Consider the following 23,452-nt stretch of genomic DNA (forward strand, 5'->3'; position numbering starts at 1 on the left):
GGCGGTTGTTTTTGTTGGGATGAAGTTTTTTTTTTTTTTTGTTTTTTTTTTTTTTTTTTTTTTTTTTTTTAGTCAATTAAAAATGATATATTCCTTTCTCTGTTATATAAAGTTGTAAAGTACAATGAAAAACTGAGTGTGGTTTCCTGACAAAATTAGTGGAAAGACTATAATATAAAGTACATCAATGGATATCATACAATGATAGAGTCTGAAAACCCAGCAGCCCACATTCAGTTTAACTACATTGTAGAATGTTCTAAAGAAATACTTGGAGGACATTAAAGTGTATTTCTGACTGTATATTTATGTACCTGTTTGGTTAGCATGGCTTAAGTGATAGAATGATTTACTTTTTAATATTCCTAGTTCAGTATGTAAGAACAAAATTTGCATGCTCTGGGACCTTTGCATGTCTAGGCAGGAGGGGGGAGGAGCGACATGGGGTTAGTTTTTATTTTATCTGTTTCAGTGACTCTATACAATTCACAATTAACATTGCTTATACTTGTCGATCCTCATGGAGCTCGCAGTGCAGCCTTTCTTCTTTTCCCAAATCAGTGGCTTCTCACAGAAAGCCTGAAGCATTATGGGACATAAAACACGTTAACACATTATAACATGTGCTCTCTACTAGTGGGGTTTTGTTTTGGACAAAAATAATGCTTCCTTTAAAGCTTTTATCTTGCTTTTGTTTTTTGTTTTTTGTTTCTTTAATTTTTTTCGTTTATCGAATTTTTTCCCTTGGGTAGTTAAGTGCTCGGCTGCTAGCTTGCTCATGCTTCCTAACAATTTTAGCCTTCAACTGATTTTTCTTTTTTCTTTTTCTCTTTTTACTGGTATTTGTTTTTTATACTCATTCACTAAACAGGGAATTCCTCAAGCTGTACTTCCCCCCTTACCAAAGAGGCCTGCTCTTGAAAAAACCAACGGTGCCACCGCAGTCTTTAACACTGGTATTTTCCAATACCAACAGGCTCTAGCCAACATGCAGTTGCAACAGCATACAGCGTTTCTCCCACCAGGTAAGAGGGTGGGTTTATTAACAATGAATCTGATGACCTAGATCGTGTCATACTTTTAGAACAGATAAACCACACCCCAAGTTTGATTGTAGTCGTAGATAATGTATAAGGTAAGGCGGTCAACGATGGAAACCTTTCTGAGTTATCTCATGTGTTTTCCTTAAAAATCTAAAAATTTTAGTGTAATGAAACATGGGTTAAAGATCCGTAGTGTATTATATATTCATTTGTGTTTGTGTAATTTGGAATTGAAATATAGTTTTTTTTCTCTTTTTTTTCTCTTTCCTCAACACTGTTATATGTCTGTCAAGATATTTTATGACCCTTTCTTGCTGTAAGACCCCTTTGCCTTCATAATTTCATAGAGTTAATTTGAATCATATGAAATGACATTTTCCATTTTGATTTTCATTTTTCAGCCTTTGTGTTTTCAAAGTAGAGACCAAAAATCAAAAACAAAAATAACTGTATTCTATAACTCTTAGAAAGTACTCTTATTGGTACCAACCAGTACATTGCTTAAAATTATTTTTGCTCCTAAGCTAATATTGAAATAGTTCTACGTGCCCAGTGATGTTTTCATTTATTGAGTTGTACATTTGTGGCTTTAGTTTATTTTCAACATGATCACATATACTTATGTCCTCTGGAATTATTTACATAGATTAAAACGTTAAAACCATACACTCACTACTCATTTAACTGTCTAGAAATTTACTATCTTTGCTCACTTTCAATTTGTTTTAGAAAATACATATTAAACTCCATGGAATTTGGAATTTAACCAAAAACTCTCATCTCACTTTTCTCTTTACCTCTTAGCCTTTGTTACTGTTCATTCAAAGATTTATTTAATACAATGATCATACTTTATCAGTAGGTTAGTAAATTAAGGACATTCATAAGTCAAAGGCCCAGCCATAATACTATATTTTACTATATTGACAATATTTATAGTACATTAGGGTCATAATGCTGTAACATTAATATAATAATTTTTAAATTAATAAACAAAAAATAAATTGTTCACATTAGTTTTTACTTCTAAGTATAACTTCATTTATATAGTGCATTTTCGAAAACTGACAATCCCTATGTAGAATAAATATGCAGTAACGTTCAATTAACTAGAATATTCCACTAGTTGAAATAGCCTGCCATAGACATGACAGATGAAATATTTTTACTCATAGAATAATACCTATCAAGGACCAGCAGTTAGCGTAATGGCTATGTCGCTGGACTCCCACGTAGTCGACCACGGTTCAAAGTCCTGGACCTGGTGGCTTAAAACTCACGCCGGGCGCGTGTGCGTGCGTGCCCAAGATCCCGAGAGGAGAAGGGAGGAGAAGGGATTGTGTCATGGCCATACCCCCTGGGGTGTGATGTCCTGCTTTCTGTCTCTGTCTGTCTCTGTCTGTCTGGCGAGTTCACGCACCCTATAGCAAAAATCTCTCTCTCTCTCAAAAAAAAGAATAATACCTATTAAGTTGCAGTTTGTCCATAGTAGAATATAAACTAAATGTGGGGAAAGTTCACATTTCTCTTACATTTTATAGTATAGCTGTCCCTCTATGTCTAAAGGTTTAGCATCTATGAATTAAACCAACTACAGATCAAAAATACTAGGAAAAAAAATTGGTTGTGCCTGTACTGAACATGTATAGACTTTTATCATAATTCCCTAAACAGTACAGGATAACACCTATTTACATTATAGTAGGTCTTATAAGTAATCTAGATATAATTTAAAGTATACTAGAGGATGCATGTGGTTGTATGCAAATAGTATAGCATTTTGTATAAGGAATTTGGGCATCTGAAGATTTTAGTTTCCCTGGTTGGGGGTTGTCATGGAACCAATTTCCCATGGAGACTAATTTAACTTTCTCCTCAACATATATAGCTATTTTATTTTTAGAGACTTCTAGAAATTTACTTTTGTATTAGGTCTCCATGTCCATCAATTTTTGCTGTTTCCAACAAATGGCCCATCACTTTTTCTGTAGTAAAATCACTAGAATTTCAAGGGATTTGGGGTAACTACCATAATCTCATTGAAGAATTAAGGATCGTTTTCATCAATTCACTGAATAAAACATTATCACTAGAAATAATATTTCTCTCTACTTAAAGTCTAGAAATAAAAACAAATCTATCTTTCCTAGGTTCCTTAAAGGAACCTGAAATAATCCATCTTATTAAATAGGTTTTTCATGAGTTTCTCAAACAACATTGTAAAGACTATGGTCTTTTCTAAATAAGTGCAACTATCAATTGCATGGTATGTGTCACCCTTATTTATAACACTAGTGTTTCCTTAGGAACACAGGCTTTTAGTTTGCAGTTAAAGTGAACAATATGATGTAAGGATCTTTAGGGAAAACAATAAACACATTCAGAAATCAGAATCACACATATCCCTCCATTCTGGAAAGTTAAGTATTCCTAGTTTAAATAAAATGTGCCACAATATATTGAAATATGCTGAAAAATTTAAAATACATTTTCATTTTTTTATGACTCATTTTTCCTCAAAGGTGATCTATTACTATATTTTTAACTAATATGATATAAAATGATTGCCATCATAATATAAAATTGCATTTATTGCAGTGTAATTTTAAGGGCCTAAAGCTGCAGGTTGATCCTTATTAGTCACCTTAGTGACTAATTAGTACCAAGTATACTGCTTCCTTGATTATTTTCACTATTGGGACCAGCCAGTGGCATGGTGGTTAAGTCACTGGACTTCTACATGGCCCACTACGATTTGAGTCCCTCACCTAGTATCTTGAAAATCATGCCAGATGCATAGGGGTGCGTGCCCAAATTCTGAAGAGGAGAATAGAGGAGAAAGGATTACAGTGTGACCATCCCCCACAGGAGGTGGTTTCTTACTTTCATTCTCAGTGTCATCTGTCTCTTTTCAGTAAACACACATGCCCTATGGCAAATGCTTAAAAATATATTTTTAAATTTATTTTATAATGTGTAGATGTGTGTACAAAATTGGCCCTGAGGCATGCAAAGGTCAAAATGGATAAAGCATCTTTATTTCTGTCAAACTACTTTGTCAGTTAGAAAGGAAAGGACTCTAGTTCAGGGCATGTGAACTCAAACACCTCAGGGGCTAGGCAAGAAACATCAACAAGTGAAGTAAGACATAAATTGGGAGCTGTGGGATCTGGAAGGCACTGAGGGACACAGTCCCAGTCTAAAGGGGATGGCACCCGAGGAATATTACCAGACAGGTCGTACCTGATATGCACCCAACACCCGTATGGCTCATCTGCTGCATAGTCTATGTGAATGAGGGTTGGTTGCGTCTGTGCTTTCTCAAGTTGGCTGTAGAAATCGACACAGTTCAAAGTCAATAGACTTTGTACGCCACATGATATGCCAGTATTTACAGTAGGGCTTGCAATCACTTGGCTCCTGGGCAAAATGTAATATCCAGAATATTTTGTTTGTTTAAGTGTTTAAATTGAAACTAAATATAATTTTTTAAGACAAGGTACATACTTTCCAGTTCCAAGCCCCATATAACTCCTTTTTTATTTTGGTTTCATTGTTGTTGTTTGTTTTTGCTATATGGGACATGTGCCTGCCAGAGACAAACTGAGAGAGAGAGAGAGAGGGAGAGAGGGCAAGCGTGAGATAGAGGGAAAGTGAGAAATAACCCCACATGGGTGATGGACACAACACAGCCCTTTCTCCTCCATTCTCCTCCCGAGATTTGGGCATACACACCTGTGCACCTGGTACATTTTTCAACTTGCCAGGTCTGAGACTTGAGCTACTCAGTCAGCTACATGGGATCCAGCCGTCTTAACCACCACGTCACCTATTGCCCCAGGCCTATATAAGTCCTTTAGGCCAAGTTATTTCACACATCTTGTTTAAAAGAGCTACCTGTTATTTAGATTTTGCTTTGTGGCATGCTGTACTTTTAATACATTATCTTATTTTTCTCCCATAGCAACCCCCCAAATTGGCATTCATGTTCTTATTTCACTAATGAGTTATTTTAGCTCTAGCAAGATCTAGTGATTTGTATCAAGTTACATAGCTTGTAGGGTTTAGATAGAAACTTGAACAGGTGAATTTGGGTTCAGTTTCTCAATATCTACAAGCCTATTACATTAAGGCCTAAAAAGGGATTTGAGAGGATGGAACTAGCTCTTAGTGTTCACTTAACTCATGCCTTACACCCTCTGTTTCATTTAAAAATGATACAAGTCTTAGCATAAATTCACATGAATTTTTGTTTTTTCAAATTTAATTTTTTTTTTTTAAAGTTTTTGCCATAGGGTGCATGTACTCACCAGAGAAACAGTAGTGACAGTGAGAGGGAAAGTGAGAATCACCTCCCGGGTAGTATAGCCACATGGCAATCCCTTCTTCTCCCTTCTCCTTCTGGGATTTTGGACATACACACACACCTGGCATGATTTTCAAGTAATTCCAGGACTTGAACTGCAGTTGGCCATCGGCCATGTGGGAGTCCAGTGCCTTAACCACCACACTACCTGCTGGCCCAATGTATTACTTTTTTATAACTTTCACCATGCAGGACTAAACTGATTATTCATAGAGATTATGTATAATCTAGGATCTTTTTATGTTGTAGGTAAGAATTTTATCTCTGAAATTAGGATAAGAAATAACCACATTTATTTACATAGGTTTGTTTTCTTTTTTCTTGAATTCAAATTAAATCCAACTCTAAATTCTAATTTTACTGGGTTGATTAGAAATAACAGGCATTACTGAGAATCTAGGACCCCATCCTCTCATCTCCAAACAGGCTATCAATCCTCCATCCTTCAGTCACCACTGCTCACTATTGATATACAGTAATCATTGCCCATGCTTACCAGAACTTTTAAAGACAGGTACTCTGTGGGCTATGTGCTTGCCTTAGGTATAAGTGTCCTTGCCTAAACCCATCAGACTCACATGCAGCCCATGCCCTTGAGGGCCTGCCATTTGCAGAGCTACTGCGAAAGTACAAGCTACATGAGCAGCTGCTCATGGATCCTGCAGACCGCCCACCACTGCAGTCTTGAGGGTCTTACCTTTCTGCTCTCCATCACCCTTTTTGCCTTCCTGCCATTCTCTGAAGCACTCTTCTCTTCTCTGTCCCATAATCAGTGTTGGCTTACAATTGTTAAAACATCTAAAAATAAGTTTGCTTTAAGAAACTCTTACTTTGACTCGAATTAGGTACAACTCTACCAGAAGGAAAGAAACAAAAAGGCCAGAAAACTGTCATATGTGGTGGCTGGAGTGTGAGGGTGTTGCAGGCAGAGGATGAATCATTTTTAAAGAAAGAAGAGAAAACAAATATTTCTAGCTTGTCACTTTTCTATAATTAATAAATATAAATATAATTTCTTATAAATATATAGCTAGGTATATATTAAACTTATTTATCATTGATAAAAATGAAGACGGTAATGCATGTTAGGAGATCAAGTTTGAGAATTATTCAATTGATTGTGAACTTCAGTCCTAGAATGATATATATTATCTTTAGAAGACTTTAAATCAGCTTTATACTGTATCATTCGAAATCAGTCTAAATTACCACATCAGAATTCCAACTTCCAACCAAATTTCCATTACAAATCTTCTTCTTTCTCCTATTTCTTTTCTTTCTCCTTATAGTAATTTAAATTGTGTATATATTTCATTCATAAATTACTATCCTACTTGTTTTTCCTGCACATTCATACAAATCAATTTAGAAATTCACTGGAAAAAGTCACATAATTAAAATAACACATTCCTCTGACACACAATTCTGCTATGCAGCTATCTTTGTAGGAGATACTGGAAATTGACAAAAAACCATTTACTTAAAATTTCCAATTGCTGAAAAATGAGGAAAAATTTAAATTGGCTACTTTTGTGCATCATTGTTAGTCAATCAACCCATTTGAAATACAGATGGATATTATGGTCATTTCAAAAGTGATTTTTCATTTTGGTAAGTGGGTCCTACAGCATTGTCTTCATATTTGTGAGTTATTGCACCCTGGCTAGTGTTCTCATTGCTGCCTTATGTTTATTTGCTGCAAATCCCTCTCAAAACTGTGTGCATTGGTTATAATCACAATGAGGAAGATAACTAAAATTCAAATCACGAAAGCTTTAGATTTAAGAGAGATGGCAAAAGGTTAACTTATTTTCAGCATGTGTAGGCTTAATTATGCATGGGATGAAATGCAATAGGCAAAATTTCAGTGTAATAATAACAAATTTAAAACATAGCCCATACAATATTTAAATTGGCTTTAATATTCCTTAAATATCATGTTATTCATTTTTATTCATCTTTTCCACTTTTCTTTCCTGATCTTCCTGCCCTTTCTTTAGAGGGTAATGGTATCACAAGACCTAGATCTAATATTAAATTTTGCTTGCTCTACTGTCTCAAATTAACTTCTTTGTTACTACCTGTTTGTTATGGTTGTCTTTCTCAAGTCTTTGACTCAGTAGTAGTAGCAAATGACAGAGATCTTTAAGTGTCTTAAATAATGCCTGTCAATATAATATTACTTCACCTGAAAGGATGCTTTTATAGATCCTTTACCAAGTTTAATCACCACTCATTGTGCCCACACTCTAATTGTGATAACAGACTAATTGCAGCTGTTATAGGGATGCCAATGAAGTAATCTGTGTTTCAGTTAAGTTTGTCAATGGCAGCTTTGTTTTGAAGGGCCATCTCTGACAAGACTCAATTGGCAGATATTTTTCTAACAAATGTTCATCCCAGATGCTGCTAGTATTTAAACAGGATGTGCCAAGATTTAGATAGAAGTATAAAATCATTTGATATTTTAAACCTAGATGTCTAAAATAACCTTGTCGAAAGAACAGTAGTTCTGGGAAAGTGCCCTATACTTGGTAAAATAAATGAGATTTTCAATATTTAGATGTCAAAAGCAACAGGGACTATACATGTAACATTTACTTATCACGGTTGAACAATTGTGAGCGTCATTGCTAACATCCCATATGTGATATATGTATCTTCATTATCTCCCACTCAGTGTTTTTATTGAAATCTAATTAGCAATTTCTTGTGTGTGAAATTTTATAGAACATTTGCTACTCCAAGAAGTCTTGAGTGTCTAAACCAATAATTAAAAACAGTCTGTTTTACCAGATACCTACCAAATAAACCAGCTTGAGACTTAAAAGAAACTATATCCCCTTTTAATGCTTTTCCAATAATTTAATTCCAAACTAAGGAAATGTGAAAGTTTCAGCTCTTTTTTGTGTGTGTAATTTTTGTTTGGTATTCATCCAAATACAATTCCTGTATGGAGGAACACAACCCCTGCCATGTCAGTCTGGTTGCTGCTGTAATGAACAAGGAACTAAAAACAGAATGAAAATGGATGTTTGGGTTTCATTACATTGTTAAATCAGTTTTGTGCATTGAATTATTTAGCATTTTAATAATAAATAATATTTCTAGTTACTTAACATGTGCTCTATCTAAAGAAAATGTTAAGACATTCATATGTTAAAGTCAGAAATAGCAAAGCAGCCAGATGGCTAGTGACTGGATTAAAACAAAACAAATTACAATATTATTTTAAAAGTAATTAGGCGGGTTTAAATTTTCTCCAAAATACTTTTATTTATAAGCAGCAATTTAGAGAAACAAAGTGTACCAGCACACAGTTAAACTGGCTTTTATCTTCACTCGAGACTAGTTCTAATTGATCACTGTGCTATTGTATGATTTGATTGTGCTGACAGTTACATGCCACTGTTCCCATAATAACAATTTTTCTTCTTTGTTCAAATGAATTTCCTAATTACACGTGTGATGGGATGTTTTAATTCTTTTCCCTTTTCAAATCCACCTTCCTGTTGCAATGCATGATGGGCAGGCTCAATATTGTGCATGACACCCGCTACAAGTGTTGGTAGGTGCCAGCTTTGTTTCTTGATTATCTTAAACCTATAGTGCACCTCACAGCCCCTCAAAATCCACTGCTAAGTTTAACTTGTATCTATTGGGCAAGTCCATTTCCCTTTTACTAACACCTGTCAATTAAATGCCATTTTCTATTTAATTGACATGGACTCACATAAATGTTTTCTTTACACACGACAGTTTCCTTTAGTCACCTTTAGTGGATTTTGATTGGACTATGAGTTCTGGTGTGTTAAAAAAAAATCTATCTCAGAAAAGTAATAACCTGTGTATTTTGATAATAGTAAATAAGAACAAGATACTTTCATTCAAACAGATAACTTTATATATGAAGTAAATACCTGTATTTTGACTTAGATTTTGGAATGTCTGACTATGAACACTATATAAAATTCTTGTTTTTGACTTAGCAAATTAAGCCTGTTTGTGTCAATTTTCTTGATTTGATGGTAACAAGCTTTTTTTCCCCTTTTTTTTCTCTTTCATTCCCCCTTCCCTTCTCTCCTTGGAATGTTGTCCTGCTTTGCGCTGTGATTGCATGTCACTCGCTGGTGATGATGTCCTGTCACATGGCTTACTGCTATGATAAATACCATGCCCAATTATCTCCTCCATGTTGCCATGGTTTCCATATTGCTACACTCTTCTGTATGTTTGCTTATATGATTTTCCCTCCGAAAGTTCCCATGGTGCACGGTGCTACGCCAGCCACTGTGTCCGCAGCAACAACATCTGCCACAAGTGTTCCCTTCGCTGCAACAGCCACAGCCAACCAGGTTTGCTAATTTACAGCTTTGTTTCTTAAAAACCAACTCTAATAGGGCTTAATCCACCAGCCCTTACGCACGTGGATTTCCCATTGAGGTCAGTGGGAACTGTGTGTACGTGAGGGCTGTCGAGGGGGCTTTAATAAGCATGGGGTTTCAAAGATACCTCTTGTTGGCCTACACATTCTATGATGAGCAGCAGAATGCTTTTTTTGCCATTTATAAGTGCTCCAAAGTGGTCGCGGCTCCATTTCTGAAGCTACTAAAATGATATTTACACAAGCAATTCTCATTTGGTTTCAACCAATCATGCAAGTATTTTGACCAAGGCAATTTTATGGTGGTTATTAAAAACTTTTGGTGTATACAGTTTTTTAGTTCTTGCCCAAAACTCTTAATAAAAAGCAAAAATATACAAATGTATTATATATGCCACAAATGACCACTCTTGTAAATAGAGTTAGTTATAAATTCATTATCATTTGATCCATTTGATCAGCAGTATGCATTTTGGAAATGAATTGTGTATAGCCTCTCTAAGCTTTTATTCAAAATGCTTTAAGTGGAAAAAAAAAGTGCTCTTATTTTTCTAATTACCTTGCACAAATGTTGGAGATTTATGAAAGGAAAAATATCAACTCTACTAAATTCAGTCATTCTGTGTTCTGCGCAGGTTTATAGGATAACAGTTACAATGGATACTTTTAAGTAAGAGCAGTCTGTTTCAGAAATTTCAATTTCATGATATGTAAGAATGACTATTTATCATGATTACTTAAAATTTGTAAAAGGCAAAAATTGGGCCAGGCGATGACATAGTGGTTCAAGCGACTGGATCCCAGATGGCCAACTATGTAGTCTGTGGTTAAGGGATTCAAAACCCACAGGGCTGACTGCAGTTCTAATCCCAGCCCTGTGGCTTAAAAAACATGCTGGTCCCATGTGTGTATATGCATTCTCCAAATCCCAAGAGTATGGAAGAGAAGGGATTGCAGCATGACCTTCTCCCCTGGAGGGTGATTTCGCACTTTCCCTCTCTCTGTTTCTCTGTCTTGAGCCAGCACTCACACACCCTCTAGCAAATTGGAAAAAAAAAAAAGGAAAAATTGATGATGATTCAACCAGCATATTCTGATCATATTTAAAAATATGTTCTAGATAATAGTGCTTGAATGGAAGTCACATTTATGTTAAGTGGTTTGAGGCTTGAATATATCAATATGTTTCTTATGAAAACAAAATTCAGTAGGGTTGATAGAATAGACAAAGATTTGGAGGCAAACTAAATTTCAGATAGCCCACAGACAGAGGTTAACTATAGCCAGAATAAATCTCAGAAGAACCATTATCAAATAGGAATTAATATGTTGCCCCTTGGAAAGAGAAAACCAATTAAGAGCCATCTCCACTGTACAGTTACTGCTATGAGGAATAGCCCTTTCTGGTTTCTACAATGGACCACGTGCTGCTGCTGACAACTTTTAATGTAGCCATTTAAAAACTTTCAAAAGTAATGCTAAAATTAATTTATTTCTGAGTTTCAGACAAGCTTTAAATATTTCTTGACAAAGATCGTTAGTTTTTCACAAGTTGGATGTATGCTAACACATCAGACTCGTTTACAAGAATGCTAGATTGTGCATATGTGGCATGTTAGTGAGTAATCTTTGGCAGAAATAGTGAATGGGTTCAATGCAATCCATTTGCGGTATATATCGATGATGCTGAACTCTGGTGTGTGCACCATGTGTGACTGCAGAATTGCTGGTGTAAGCAGAACTATAGCAAAGCAAATTTCAACATGCCCTTGGCCACCTGGGTTGTAGGGGACACTTTACTTTTTGCATTGTGCTGTGACCATTTCATGCATAATCTTGGGTCTTCATACTATTCTACAACCAAAAGAAAGAAAAGGGAATGGAGATATATATATATATATATTTATATATATACACACATATATTATATCTACATATACATACATATGTATATGCCTACAGTACATTAGCAATGCTGGAAATAGCTGATGCCACAAAATGCAGCCTGCATGCATGCAGAAGTTATAGCTGGCCCTTCATCTGCATCGATTGGTGTTGAAGGTCCTTGGTATGTTTCGACAGCCCCATCCTTGATGCTTCTACACTGTTGGGTGCAACATCCTGTCCTGCAGCAGCAGGAAAAATGGTATGAGAAGCTTCATTATGCTTGGAGCACATTTTCGTGCCATTTGCCAATGCTGTAAAATTGTGTATAAATGTCAGCTGAGAAATGGAAATAAAATAGGGACATATTAATATACACTCCAGACTGTGAATTGTAGTATGTTGAATTAGTCTAGGATGTCTAAATTGAAACAACAAAAATGCTTTCATGTATGTGATTTCAGTATTTTCTCATCAACCTTGCTGAAATGGCATTTAGTGCCATTATAGAAGAAATGTAAGAGTAATTTGTTGCTTTGCTCAAGGTCACACAACCAGGAAGTCAATCACTAGTATTAGTTTCCATGTGTTCAGTCCTCTGATAATCTCAGTGTACTGTATGCCTCTCCCAGGTTAGCAGCCATTCATTTTGGGTTGGAGGAAAATCAAGCTACAAATTTGAAGTTCTTGGCTTTTGGGGACTATTGAAATAATTCATCACTATGTTGATTTCTTACTGTATTTTTTCTCAAGTTCTCTAATCTCTTGCCCATTTAAAATGCAATAAAAGGTGCAATCGGGACTTAGAAATATATTCTGAATTAACTTATGCTCTTACTCAGTTCTTTGAATTATTCCTTTATAATTCTTACCCAGTGTTTTTAATTTGGAAAAAAGTAAAACAGCCTAATATGAATGAACATATTAGTAATTTGGTTACACAAAAATAGGCAAGATATTCCCTACTCTTGATTTCTGGGTTACTACTAGGTGACTGAAACCACAGGGTATGTGAGTGTGTGTTATGTTTGTGTTTGTGTGTGTGTGTGTGTGTAGGCCAACAAAAAGGGCTTCTTTCGATTATGCTCTGCATGAATTTTTGTAGTTTTACTGATCTTCCTAAAAACTTGTAACATTTATAGAATAGTATTTAACACAAAGATTTTTATTTTTTGTCAAAAAATTAGCTGCTACATTGGCATTTAAATTTGTATTAACTTACTGTTACATTGACCGGATAAGGACTGTCACCTCACAGCTAAATTTCACTATTCCTAAAAAATTTAATATTAAGATGTTTTCATCTCTTGGTTGTTGGCTTGCTTGCATGAATCATTCATTAAATAATTTTTTATTTGCTAGATACCCATAATATCTGCCGAACATCTGACTAGCCACAAGTATGTTACCCAGATGTAGAATTTTCATCACTAAACAGTAAGTTCATTATGTAATATGTAGTTGTATTTTGGGGGGATTCTTTTTTTAAAGATAACACTTAAAATTTTGTAAGCCCTCATAGAAAATATTTATGCAGAGCTCATATTTTTATCTTAGATGGATTACGAGGAATCTTATCACACAAATTTGCTGTGAATATGCTAATATTACTGAAACATACAAAATACAGAAGGAAGATAATTCAGAATGTTCATATTAGAAATAAATGAAACACAAAAATGAAGAAAATATGACTTAAAATTAATTAGAAGGGGGGCCAGCAGATGGCATAATGGCTACATTGCTGGATTCTCCTCATGGCTGACTGCTGTTCAAGTTCAGGGCCTAGCGGCTTGAAACGCACACCAGGTGCATGTGTGTACATGCCCGGAATCCTGAGAGGAGAATGGAGAAGGGAATGTGGTGTGGTCATCCCCATAGGGGGCGACTTCGCGCTTTCTGTCTCCCTCTCTGTCTCTCTCTGGTGAGTGCATGTGTCCTATAGCAAAAATCTCTTAAAAAAAAAAAAAAGAAAAGAAAAAAGTAAGTAAAATGTGTAGATTAGGGATTGGAAATGTTTTCTTAAAGGGCCCGACAGTAAACATGTTTGACCATGTTTCCATTATTGGTTCTGTTAGAACTACTTGACTTTTCCATTGTAGCATAAAGGCAGCAGAGATGACATGAAAACAAATGAACATGACTGCCTTCCAATATGGCTTCATTTTCGAAAAGAGGCAGTAGGCTGGATTTGGCCCCAAAGTAGCACTTTGGTTGACCCCTGATATGGAGCAACATGTATTTTACATTTTGGGCTGAAACCTAAATAAGAATATGCATCCACCTCATCTCATGCTTTACCATTCACCAGGCCATTAGACTGTAATAAGCCTGACTTTAAATGAATACGTTTATGCACTCATACACATGCATATATACACATCTACCTGTCCAAATGAATGTTGGGTACTTCAAAATAGTTACCTGATAGGAGCATATATTTCTGAAAATGTTACCATTGTACAAAACTGGTTTGAAAGTCTTGTGTTTTGCTTTCAGAAGCATTGTCCTAAATACTTGCAAGGGTGCTCATTTTTCATCCTTAGAGGATATATTTTATTTGATACATATATATTTAAGTTATAACATGCTCAGGAGCATGTTAGGTACTTATATTTAGAAAATGCCATGGCATTTAAAACTGAATCTTGTAAATGAAATGGGTAATCATTCTTTGCTGCTTCCTTCCATTCATTGATTTGTTCCTTAACACACTTATAAATGAGTTTTTGACGCTTCTTTGTGTTGGTTACCATGTTGATGAGATAAAGGTTTAAGTGATTTCTAGATACTGTATTGAAGCAAGTGAGATTTAGACAAGTTGTTCTTGGAGCAAAGACAAAGGGGCAGCTCCTCCAAGAGAGTCAGAAAAGAAGTGTATTTGACAACCAAGGTGTTGTTATGTAAAGAAGGAAAGAGAAAGGGCCTTATAGAGGAAGAAAGAGTATAGTGTGCCTAGTCTGGAGATAAGAATGGCAGAGAACCTACACTCAAGTCCTTGTGCTGGTGATCTCTGACAAAGCCAGAGCCCAGGCAGAAGAGGATAGGCAGAACTTGAGAGCCATTTAAATAAGAAATGGTGGTTTCAATCTGTAAAGTATACCAAAGACATGCTATGCTTATGAATGAAGTGATTGAAATTGGTCTTTGTCTAGTCCATAAGCACTCTCAAAGCAGTTCTGCTAAAAAGGTTCATGGTTCTGAGCAATAGCCCTCCAGTTTTAGAATTACTGTGAAGTGTATTGGTTGGGTTAAAGAGTTCTCCTTTTGACATGTTTTTAAAAATCTGTTTTAGTCATTTTTGTACAGAACCATGTTCTATTTCTTAGCAATACTCCAGGTTGAAAAACACCGTACACATATTCCTAAGTCTATCTATCATTAGCATACCGGATTTGTTTGAAGCTTAGATTCTTAATGTTTTGTTCATTTAACAAATAATTGCTCGTTTTCATGAATTGTAGTCTTTCAACTGGTTTCAGAGTTGACAAAATGGTCATTTCTTTAACTTTAAAAGTTGTAAAACATGCTTTTAATGTATAAGAATCCACTGATGAAAATAAATTTTAGGTAAAAACTGAAACTCTTACTTCACAAGTACATCGAAATGTCAATTAAAACTTAATCCATCAGATATCATTTCTTGTTTTTTTTTTTTAGAGGTTTTTGCTATAGGGCGCGTGCGCTCGCCAGACAGAGAGAGACAGAGAGACAGAAAACGAGAAATCACCCCCCAGGGGGGGATGGCCACACCACAATCCCTTCTCCTCCATTCTCCTCTCGGGATCTTGGGCACACATGCACATGTGCCCAGCATGAGTTCAAGCCACCAGTTCTGGGACATGAACCGCAGTTGACTATGTGGGAGTCCAGTGACATAGCCATTACGCTAACTGCTGGTCCCCAGATATCATTTCTTAATTAATTTAAGGAATATACTTTTCTTGGCTGTAGAAGGGAAAAACTTTCCACGAACTTTGAATTAGTCTAAATAACCACATCCTTTTCCCCCCTAACATGTAATATGCTAACCAAGCACCCAAATAGAGTGAATCTTGTTTAATAGATCTTACGGCATGGATTTTAATTTTGTAGGCCAAATCATTTCTCTTAAAACTTAGGAAATGAAGTAAGTTCCAATTCTACCCCACAACAATAATGTTTAAAAGAAAAAAAAAAAAAAAAGAGCTTGACTCTGTAACACCCTTTGATTCTGCAAATGTATTTTACACTTTTAACTTAGTCCTAGAAAATTTTGACTAGCGTCTACAATTTTATTAAATGGTGCATGTAATTATTCACGTAAAGACGTTAGACCAATTTAGATGCATTTACACTTGTGAAGTGGTGCTTGTTTTTACATGATGTTATAAAATGCATGTGAACATACTGTATGTGTAATGAAGAAAGAAAATTTCTAGACTAAATGTATATTGGAAACGGCTTTTAAATATTTGTTTTAACACAGGTTATCTCTTTTTGCCTTGTAGATCATACTAAGGAGGAAAGGACAGTGTGCTTGGTTAGAGGAAAGGACGAGGTCATTAGCCATATTGTATATACCGTCAAGCAACACACACACAAATCCCTCAGCCACAAGACATCCACATATTGCATGTTAACCAGAAGAAGACAACATGGAAAATCCACTGCACACTGTTGCCTATACACTTTGTACATTTAATTGATATTCGTGCTGAGGTGATATTCCTGTCTAAAAGAACAACATTGTCTTTCTTTTCTAGCACAGAGTTATGCATCAAAAGATGCATACCTAATTAGTTTCCTATATATTCATGCCATCTTGAAAAGACAGACTATGGTGTAACCACGATTCTATTATGTATTGGTACGTCTGTAGACCAAGATATAATTTTTTAAAAATAAGTTTATTTCTTTCAAGGTTTACAAATAACAAAGGTGCACCTTGTATTTAAAATTGCCATTATAGATGAGAGCGTGCATGCACAGTCATTTTTGTTTAAGAGTAATATTTTTAATGTAATAGATTGTAAGACGTGGTGAGGGAGGGATCTGACAGAGATGAATGTGCCAAGCAAAACCACAACTGTGTATATTTTAAAGCACATCATGGCTTTAAGTACCATGTTGTTAAGGATTCTCATGAAGTGCCATAGACTGTACATCAAATTAGAGTATTATTTCTTCAGTGTTATTATTTTCAGAGCCACATTTTGTCGCTTATTTGCTAGTACTAATCAGTCAAAGGGCACCATTCTTTTTGTTGAAACCAAAGCTGTCTCAGAAATGGCCATTTAACTTTACAGTAACAATAGACAGCACAACACAAACTCAATACAGATAAACTCACACATATTGGAGATATATATAATAGATAAATATATATATAAAATTATTTTAATGCATTGTAGTGTAATATTTATGCATACTATACTGTATAACATGTTATTCAAAAGGGATATGCCATTTCTGAGACACGATGACAAAAAAATGTTTTGAGGAAATTATTTTGCTTCTATTTATAGCCTCTGTCAAAAGTCAAAAGACTATAAATGCTTTGCAAAAATGGTTTCACGTTTGCTTAAATGCTTCATCACAGTCACATTCAAAATAGTGACTCTAAACAAAGAAGAAAGCAGCACTGTCATCAGATGCATGATAAACCAAAACATGAACATGGGAAATGTTTAATGAACCTAGTAATTGGGTGGGTTAAGTACATGGGTGAATTTTATATGTGATTTTTTTTGTTTGTTTTCTTTTCTTTTGTTCAGATTAACTGCTTATAGCCTTAGAAAGCCTTTTACAAAATTAAAAAAAAATAGATGTGCATTCAGTTTTTAAGAATGGATTCATCCAAAGGAATTCCTTTTTTTGTGGTTTGGATGTTGCAGCTAGAAAAGGATATTTTTGCTCTGTTCAGCAGTTCTAAAAATTGCTGAAGTCGGGGCCAGGTAACTGGTAGTTCTAGTGTGGAATGGGAGAAGTGAAAGTTCAGTTGTAGAACTTTCCATACTTCCAAGTTTACTGCAAGTTTTTATGCTTGAGAGAGATGCTTTCTAATATAAGACTGATGTGTTGATTTTACTGATTGTACTGTACATCTATTAAAGCCTTAGATTATTACATTACGGGTTGGAACCCATACCAATGTAATTTCAATCGTGTTAAGAAAGTAATGGTGACTTCACATGTTATTGTAGTTAGTTACATTATAGATATTACTTATTTTTCTTGTTAAAATGTAGTTTTTCATTTCCTACATTTATTAGATTTTCATTTTCTATTAACAATTGAATACCATTTCAGTTTATAGACTATTGTTTTATTAGATTTTACCGATGAATTTTTCAAAATACAAAAAAAAATTAAAATAGTTTTTCCTTCATAACCTACTCAGTTTTGAATTACATGTAGTGTCATATGAATATTCGTATTATTGTTAACTAAATGATTTATATTTTACTGGTTTAATATTATAGTGTAAGAATGTCAGTCATTGTTAGTTCTTGTCTAGTTTTCATTAAAAGAACAAAGATCTTTTATATGGATATCTTATAAATATATAATCATTGCTAAGTAAGAAGTTAAGTTGTTGCTATCGCAACAATCCTGGCAGACAATTGAGTAATATTTTGATGATTTATTTTGTTTGTAATTAGTTATTATAAGAAGATCTAGATCCTAGATATTAGAATAAAATTTATTTTCTACTGTATCCATTTCAAATGTTAAAGTATTGTTTAATATTTTTGAAATCCCTGAATATCAGGCCTTGTTATAAATAAGCTGCATAATCAATAAATAGAACAAGGGACTTTTTGTTGATAATCCAAATACTCAACGTTTACGTAATGAGAATTATAGCGTGTGTGCAAACTCTTGAGGGTTGATTATGCTGCAATTTAGCATGTTGGAACGTCTAGAGAGAAGGTTGACTTTTTGCACTTCTGTATATAGTCAAAAGAGAGAAACCTGTATAATAGTAAGATCTTATTTTGAATAAAAACGTCTATAATTACAAGGAGTTTTGTTAAGGCTAATAAAAATGACAGACTGAGCAAAATTGCTTGCAAAAGTGGCACAGAGTTAGCACTCCATACCCCTTCAAACATGTTGCTTTGCTTTTTTGTGGACAGCTTGTAGTTTGCCAGGATTTTTTCAGCTGGAAAGATATGCCATCCTTCCAAGATCTCATGACTGACAAAAACGCCATTGGGCCAAATCTGCCTGAAGATCATTACCAAAAATAGCAGATACTTCGACCATTAAGGTGAAATCATGGATCAAATATTCCTTACATTTTTCAAAACTACTGCATGTTTAAAACTTCAACAACAAAAAAGAAAAAACAAAAAAAAAAAAAGAGAGAAAGAACTATACTAAGGACATATATTATTCAAATCAGTTTCTGCCAATTTCAGTGGTTATATTGTTCACAAAAAAAAGAAAAAATCTTCAAAACAAGTATTGACTTTCACAAAATTAAACCATAAACAGGCAAACCAAACAGCACACCGTAGCTATAGTTGTTATGTGATTGTTTTTTAATTGCTGTAGGATCCCGTTCTTTCAGCAGGTGAAAAATAAAACACAGTTTAAATTTCATGGTTTTATTTTCAACTCAGAAGCACTCAAATAAAAAAGCAAAAGGTAATAATGGGCACTTGATTAATGAATTAGTGTATCCAGCCCTTCACCCCAGCTGGTTCATAATGTTGCACTTATCAGCAACCCTACCACTTTCATCTGCTGAAAGGACAGATGTGCTTGGTTTTACTATTATGTAATCACAACTTACTTTCTGCTTGTAGTTGCTTAAAATTATGTATTTTGTCTTGGGCTGCAATTTGTTTTATGCTTATTTTATTATGACTGCAGTAGTTGACTTTGCTGTATGGAAAAATAAAGTGAAATTGCCCTAATAAAACTTCTCTTTCTTAAGTAGATTTGTGTGTCTGAGATTGAATAGTAAATTATTTTTGTGTGTTTCATGTATTCGTGTGTGCATCTCTTTACAAACCTGCGGATGTGTAAATTCTTTATCTGGTTGGAACTGATTGTGACAAAGGCATTTATTTACTTACTTTCTCTCTTAATTATCTTTTTTTTTTTTTTTTTGGAGAGGTTTTTTGCCGTAGGGCGCATGCGCTCGCCAGACAGACAGAGAGAGACAGAGAGACAGAAAGTGAGAAATCACCCCCCGGGGGGGATGGCCACACCGCAATCCCTTCTCTTCCATTCCCTTCTGGGGATCTTGGGCATGCACACACGCCCGGCGTGAGTTTAAGCCACCGGGTCTGTGACGCAAACTGTGGTCGACTCCGTGGGAATCCAGCGACATAGCCTTTGCGCTAACTGCTGGTCCCTCTCTTAATTATCCTTTGATACTAAGAATAGGAATCGAGACATATTGTTATAATGTACTCAGTATTTTCTGAAATATCTAGCTCTCCCTTCCCCTGATACTTTAGCTGTTGAGACAAATGGTTTTAGAAGTGGTGTGTGTGTGTGTGTGTGTGTGTGTGTGTGTGTGTGTGTGTTGGGGGAGCATAAGAAAAAGAACTTACCACTGCCAGATCACTTGTCTTTCTATTAAAGAAATGTTATTTGCCTGACTGCTTCTGCTGACTAGCCCTGGAAACCAGGCACTCTAAGAGACTATTTCCATGAGGTAGATGATGACACTAATTCAGAGGGATGAAGCCTTCGTGCGTACACTCAGCTGAGCAAGGTCCTGAGGTAACTCTTGAGTTTGGGCATATGAATTTATTTAACAGAAGATTAAAAATTTGGTCGAAGGGAGGCCTGCATCCCATTCAGATATTTTATGTTGCAGTGTCTACAGACAGCCAGAGAAGGCCAACGTTCTAACATGAGGAGATGTGCATATTCCATCTTTTAATGCTACTTTATGTTAACTACTTGGTACTTGGTCAGAGGCTACAAGTTCTCCTTTGTAGGATGATTCCCTTTTTTTCTAAAACTTACTGCAATGAGGGTAAGTTTGTAAGTAATGAAATTTTGTTACTGGCTTGTTACTTTATTATTATTGGGCCAAATCTGCCTGAAGATCATTACCAAAAATAGCAGGTACTTCAACCATTAAGATGAAATCATGGATTGAATATATGCCTTACATTTTTCAAAATTGGCAGTTACTTTGTTTTCCTCAGTAGGCCCAGCTATCCTATAGTAGATGATGCTTATCAGAAAGAAGATGGCTGCCCTGGAGATGATTTTCTAAAGCAGGAGAACACCAGCTTTTGAGTAAGGTCAAGACATCTGGCTCACTACAATTATTGATAATATTTTGGCTATATTTTTCATTTTATTGCCAGAGGGCATGTCGGCTTATCAGAGAGAGACAGAGAAAGGAAGAACCCCCCCTCCCTATGGTATGGTCACATCACAGTCCCTTCTCTATTTCTCCATCCTGTTGGGATTTAGGGCATGCATGCACACCTACCTGCTCTATGTGTTTTTCCAGCCTGAGATTAGAACTGCCATGTGGGGGACCAGCAGTTAGCATAATGGCTATGTCGAACTCCCATGTAGTTGACCACGGTTCAAGTCCTGGACCCAGTGGCTTAAACTCATGCCGGGTGTGTGTGCATGCATGTCCAAGATCCCAAGAGGAGAATGGAGGAGAAGGGATTGTGGCATGGCCGTCCCCCCTTGGGGTGATTTCTTGCTTTCTGTCTCTGTGTCTCTCTGTCTTTCTGGCGAGTGCATGCACCCTATAGCAAATAAATAAATAAATAAAAATAAAAAAAAAAAAACTCTAAAAAAAAAAAAAAAGAACTGCCATGTGGGTTCTGGATCTCTTAACCACTAACTTACGGAGCCAGCCCTTTGGTATATGCTACAACAAAAAGCTGTTGGTATAGCCCAGCCATGATGGTACATGTGGCAGGGCATGCTGTGTGGGGCTGAGGCTGCATGAGAGGTTCAGGTTTGGTTCCTGGAACCAAGCTAATGTATTGGGCACAGTGGCACATGCCTGTAATCCTCACCAGCAGGGAGCCTGAGGCACAGGAAGAGATAAAAATACCTGTCTTAGTCTCTCTCTGTCTATTTCTCCGCCTCTCATACACACACACACACACACACTAAAAAAAAGGGTCCACTAGGGGACCTCAGCTGACAGGATGGAATCCTCCGTTAAAAATTTCTGCTTTCTCGGAACTGGCAGGTGGTATGGTGTTTAAGGGCTCTGGACTCGCACATGGCCCACCGCAGTTGAAGTCTCAGACCTAGCAGCTTGCTTTCTCACTTTCTCTCTCACTCTGTCCCTCTCTGGTCAAATAAATAAATACAATAAAATAAAACTATTTAAAAAAAGTTTTCTGCTTTATCATTTGGGGAACAAGATCCCTTTGCTAGAACTATTATTCCATCACAAACCCTTTGTCCAACACACAGGTTTAACACTTTGGAATGATGCTGAAGGTCAGCGATGTATAATTACAGTTTTACTGATGTTTTACACTTTTGCAGAGTAGCTTCCTTTATACTAGTTAATCATTTAGTATTTTCTGCAAGACATAGCAACCAGATTTGATTTTTCTACTTGTATTACTCCACTCTCCAAAGCAACTGAGCCAGTCATTTTAATATTTAAAGTGGTTCTGTATGTTTTGGGAAATCACATTATACTGTTGCCCAAGAATTTGGAAACTTACAATAACCTAGAGCATAATTCATTTAAAGCTTTCAAAAGCTACTGTACCAATGTCATGAAGACATTCCAAAGTGTGAAATTTAGTGACTCATTTTACATGACCAAAGTGGCCCCTGTGCTGTTGCCATCATTGGCGCAGTCTCTGACACATCACTCTTCATAACAGTTGGCCCCGGCTATCCCTGGAAGGAGCCTTGGCCATAGCAGTTCTTGGGGAGGGTGTTCAACGTGAAGCTAATCTCAGGTGGCTGTTAAAAGCCATGCTGGGCCACAGCTTCCCCCTCCAAACTTCTCAGGAGTTGGATTCGGTTTTCATAGGGCCTTTCTGTGTTTTAAGTACCAGAGGACCTATGTCCCGGAGTTTGTTGGGGCTCTCTGAGACCGGGGAGCTCAGGAACTCCCCTCCTACACTCGCACTTACCTTGGACACCTGCCACTCTCACTCAGCTGCCCTATCCTCCCCAGCCCTGAGAGGGCCAAGGCAACAGGGAGGAAGCCTACTCCTTTTGTCTTCTACCTCTTCTAAGGAATGACTCATCTCACAGTCCCAGACCTCCAAGGATCTCTCTTTATGCTGCATGAGCTTATTTTTGTTCATGTAGCATTCTTCTTTTGCTAATTAAATGTTGGAAAGTGGGAGGGAAAATGTTGAATTTATCATTTCAGGAAAATAGGAACTGGCAGGAGGACCAGCAGTTGGCATAATGGCTCTGTCGCTGGACTCCCATGTAGTCGACCATGGTTTGAGTCCCAGACCTGATGGCTTAAACTCAGGCTGGGCACACGTGCATCCATGTCCAAGATCCCGAGAAGAGAGTGGAGAAGATGGGATTGTGGTGTGGCCAGCCCCCCCGGGGGTGATATCTCACTTTCAGACTCGCTTTCTATCTCTTTCTGGTGAGCGCACGCGCCCTATAACAGAAACCTCTCCAACCTCTGGCAGGTCAGAACCCTGAAAGATAAAATCTATTACTCTTGGTGGTGCATGGGGGGCTTGTGCAGGTCTTTGTGAAATGATTTACTGAATCAAGAGTGCTCATTTTCTTTCCTTCTGACTGGGTTTCATAATGACAAAGCCTCAGATTTCCTCTTGAGCAGATCAGGTATTC

The 23,452-nt window shown here is 36.3% G+C and overlaps 1 protein-coding gene across 18 annotated transcripts in view; it reads left to right on the forward strand.

Moving 5' to 3' along the window:
- Positions 1-19,606, forward strand: part of MBNL1 (muscleblind like splicing regulator 1) — a 244,304-nt gene extending 224,698 nt beyond the window's left edge. For 12 of the 18 annotated variants that reach the window (XM_027772376.1, XM_014588294.2, XM_027772374.1 and 9 more), the window contains 5 exons: positions 872-1,025; positions 8,942-8,977; positions 9,670-9,764; positions 13,040-13,114; positions 16,168-19,606. In XM_027772376.1, coding sequence (XP_027628177.1) covers positions 872-1,025; positions 8,942-8,977; positions 9,670-9,764; positions 13,040-13,096 — 342 coding nt within the window. In that variant the 3' untranslated portion in view covers positions 13,097-13,114; positions 16,168-19,606. The remainder of the gene's footprint in view (positions 1-871; positions 1,026-8,941; positions 8,978-9,669; positions 9,765-13,039; positions 13,115-16,167) is intronic. The other 6 variants (XM_006149747.3, XM_006149749.3, XM_006149752.3 and 3 more) reach the window with 5 other exon arrangements.
- Positions 19,607-23,452: the final 3,846 nt, after the last annotated feature.

Source organism: Tupaia chinensis, unplaced genomic scaffold (genome assembly GCF_000334495.1).
Source record: "Tupaia chinensis unplaced genomic scaffold, TupChi_1.0 Scaffold000272_1, whole genome shotgun sequence".
NCBI lineage: Eukaryota > Metazoa > Chordata > Mammalia > Scandentia > Tupaiidae > Tupaia > Tupaia belangeri.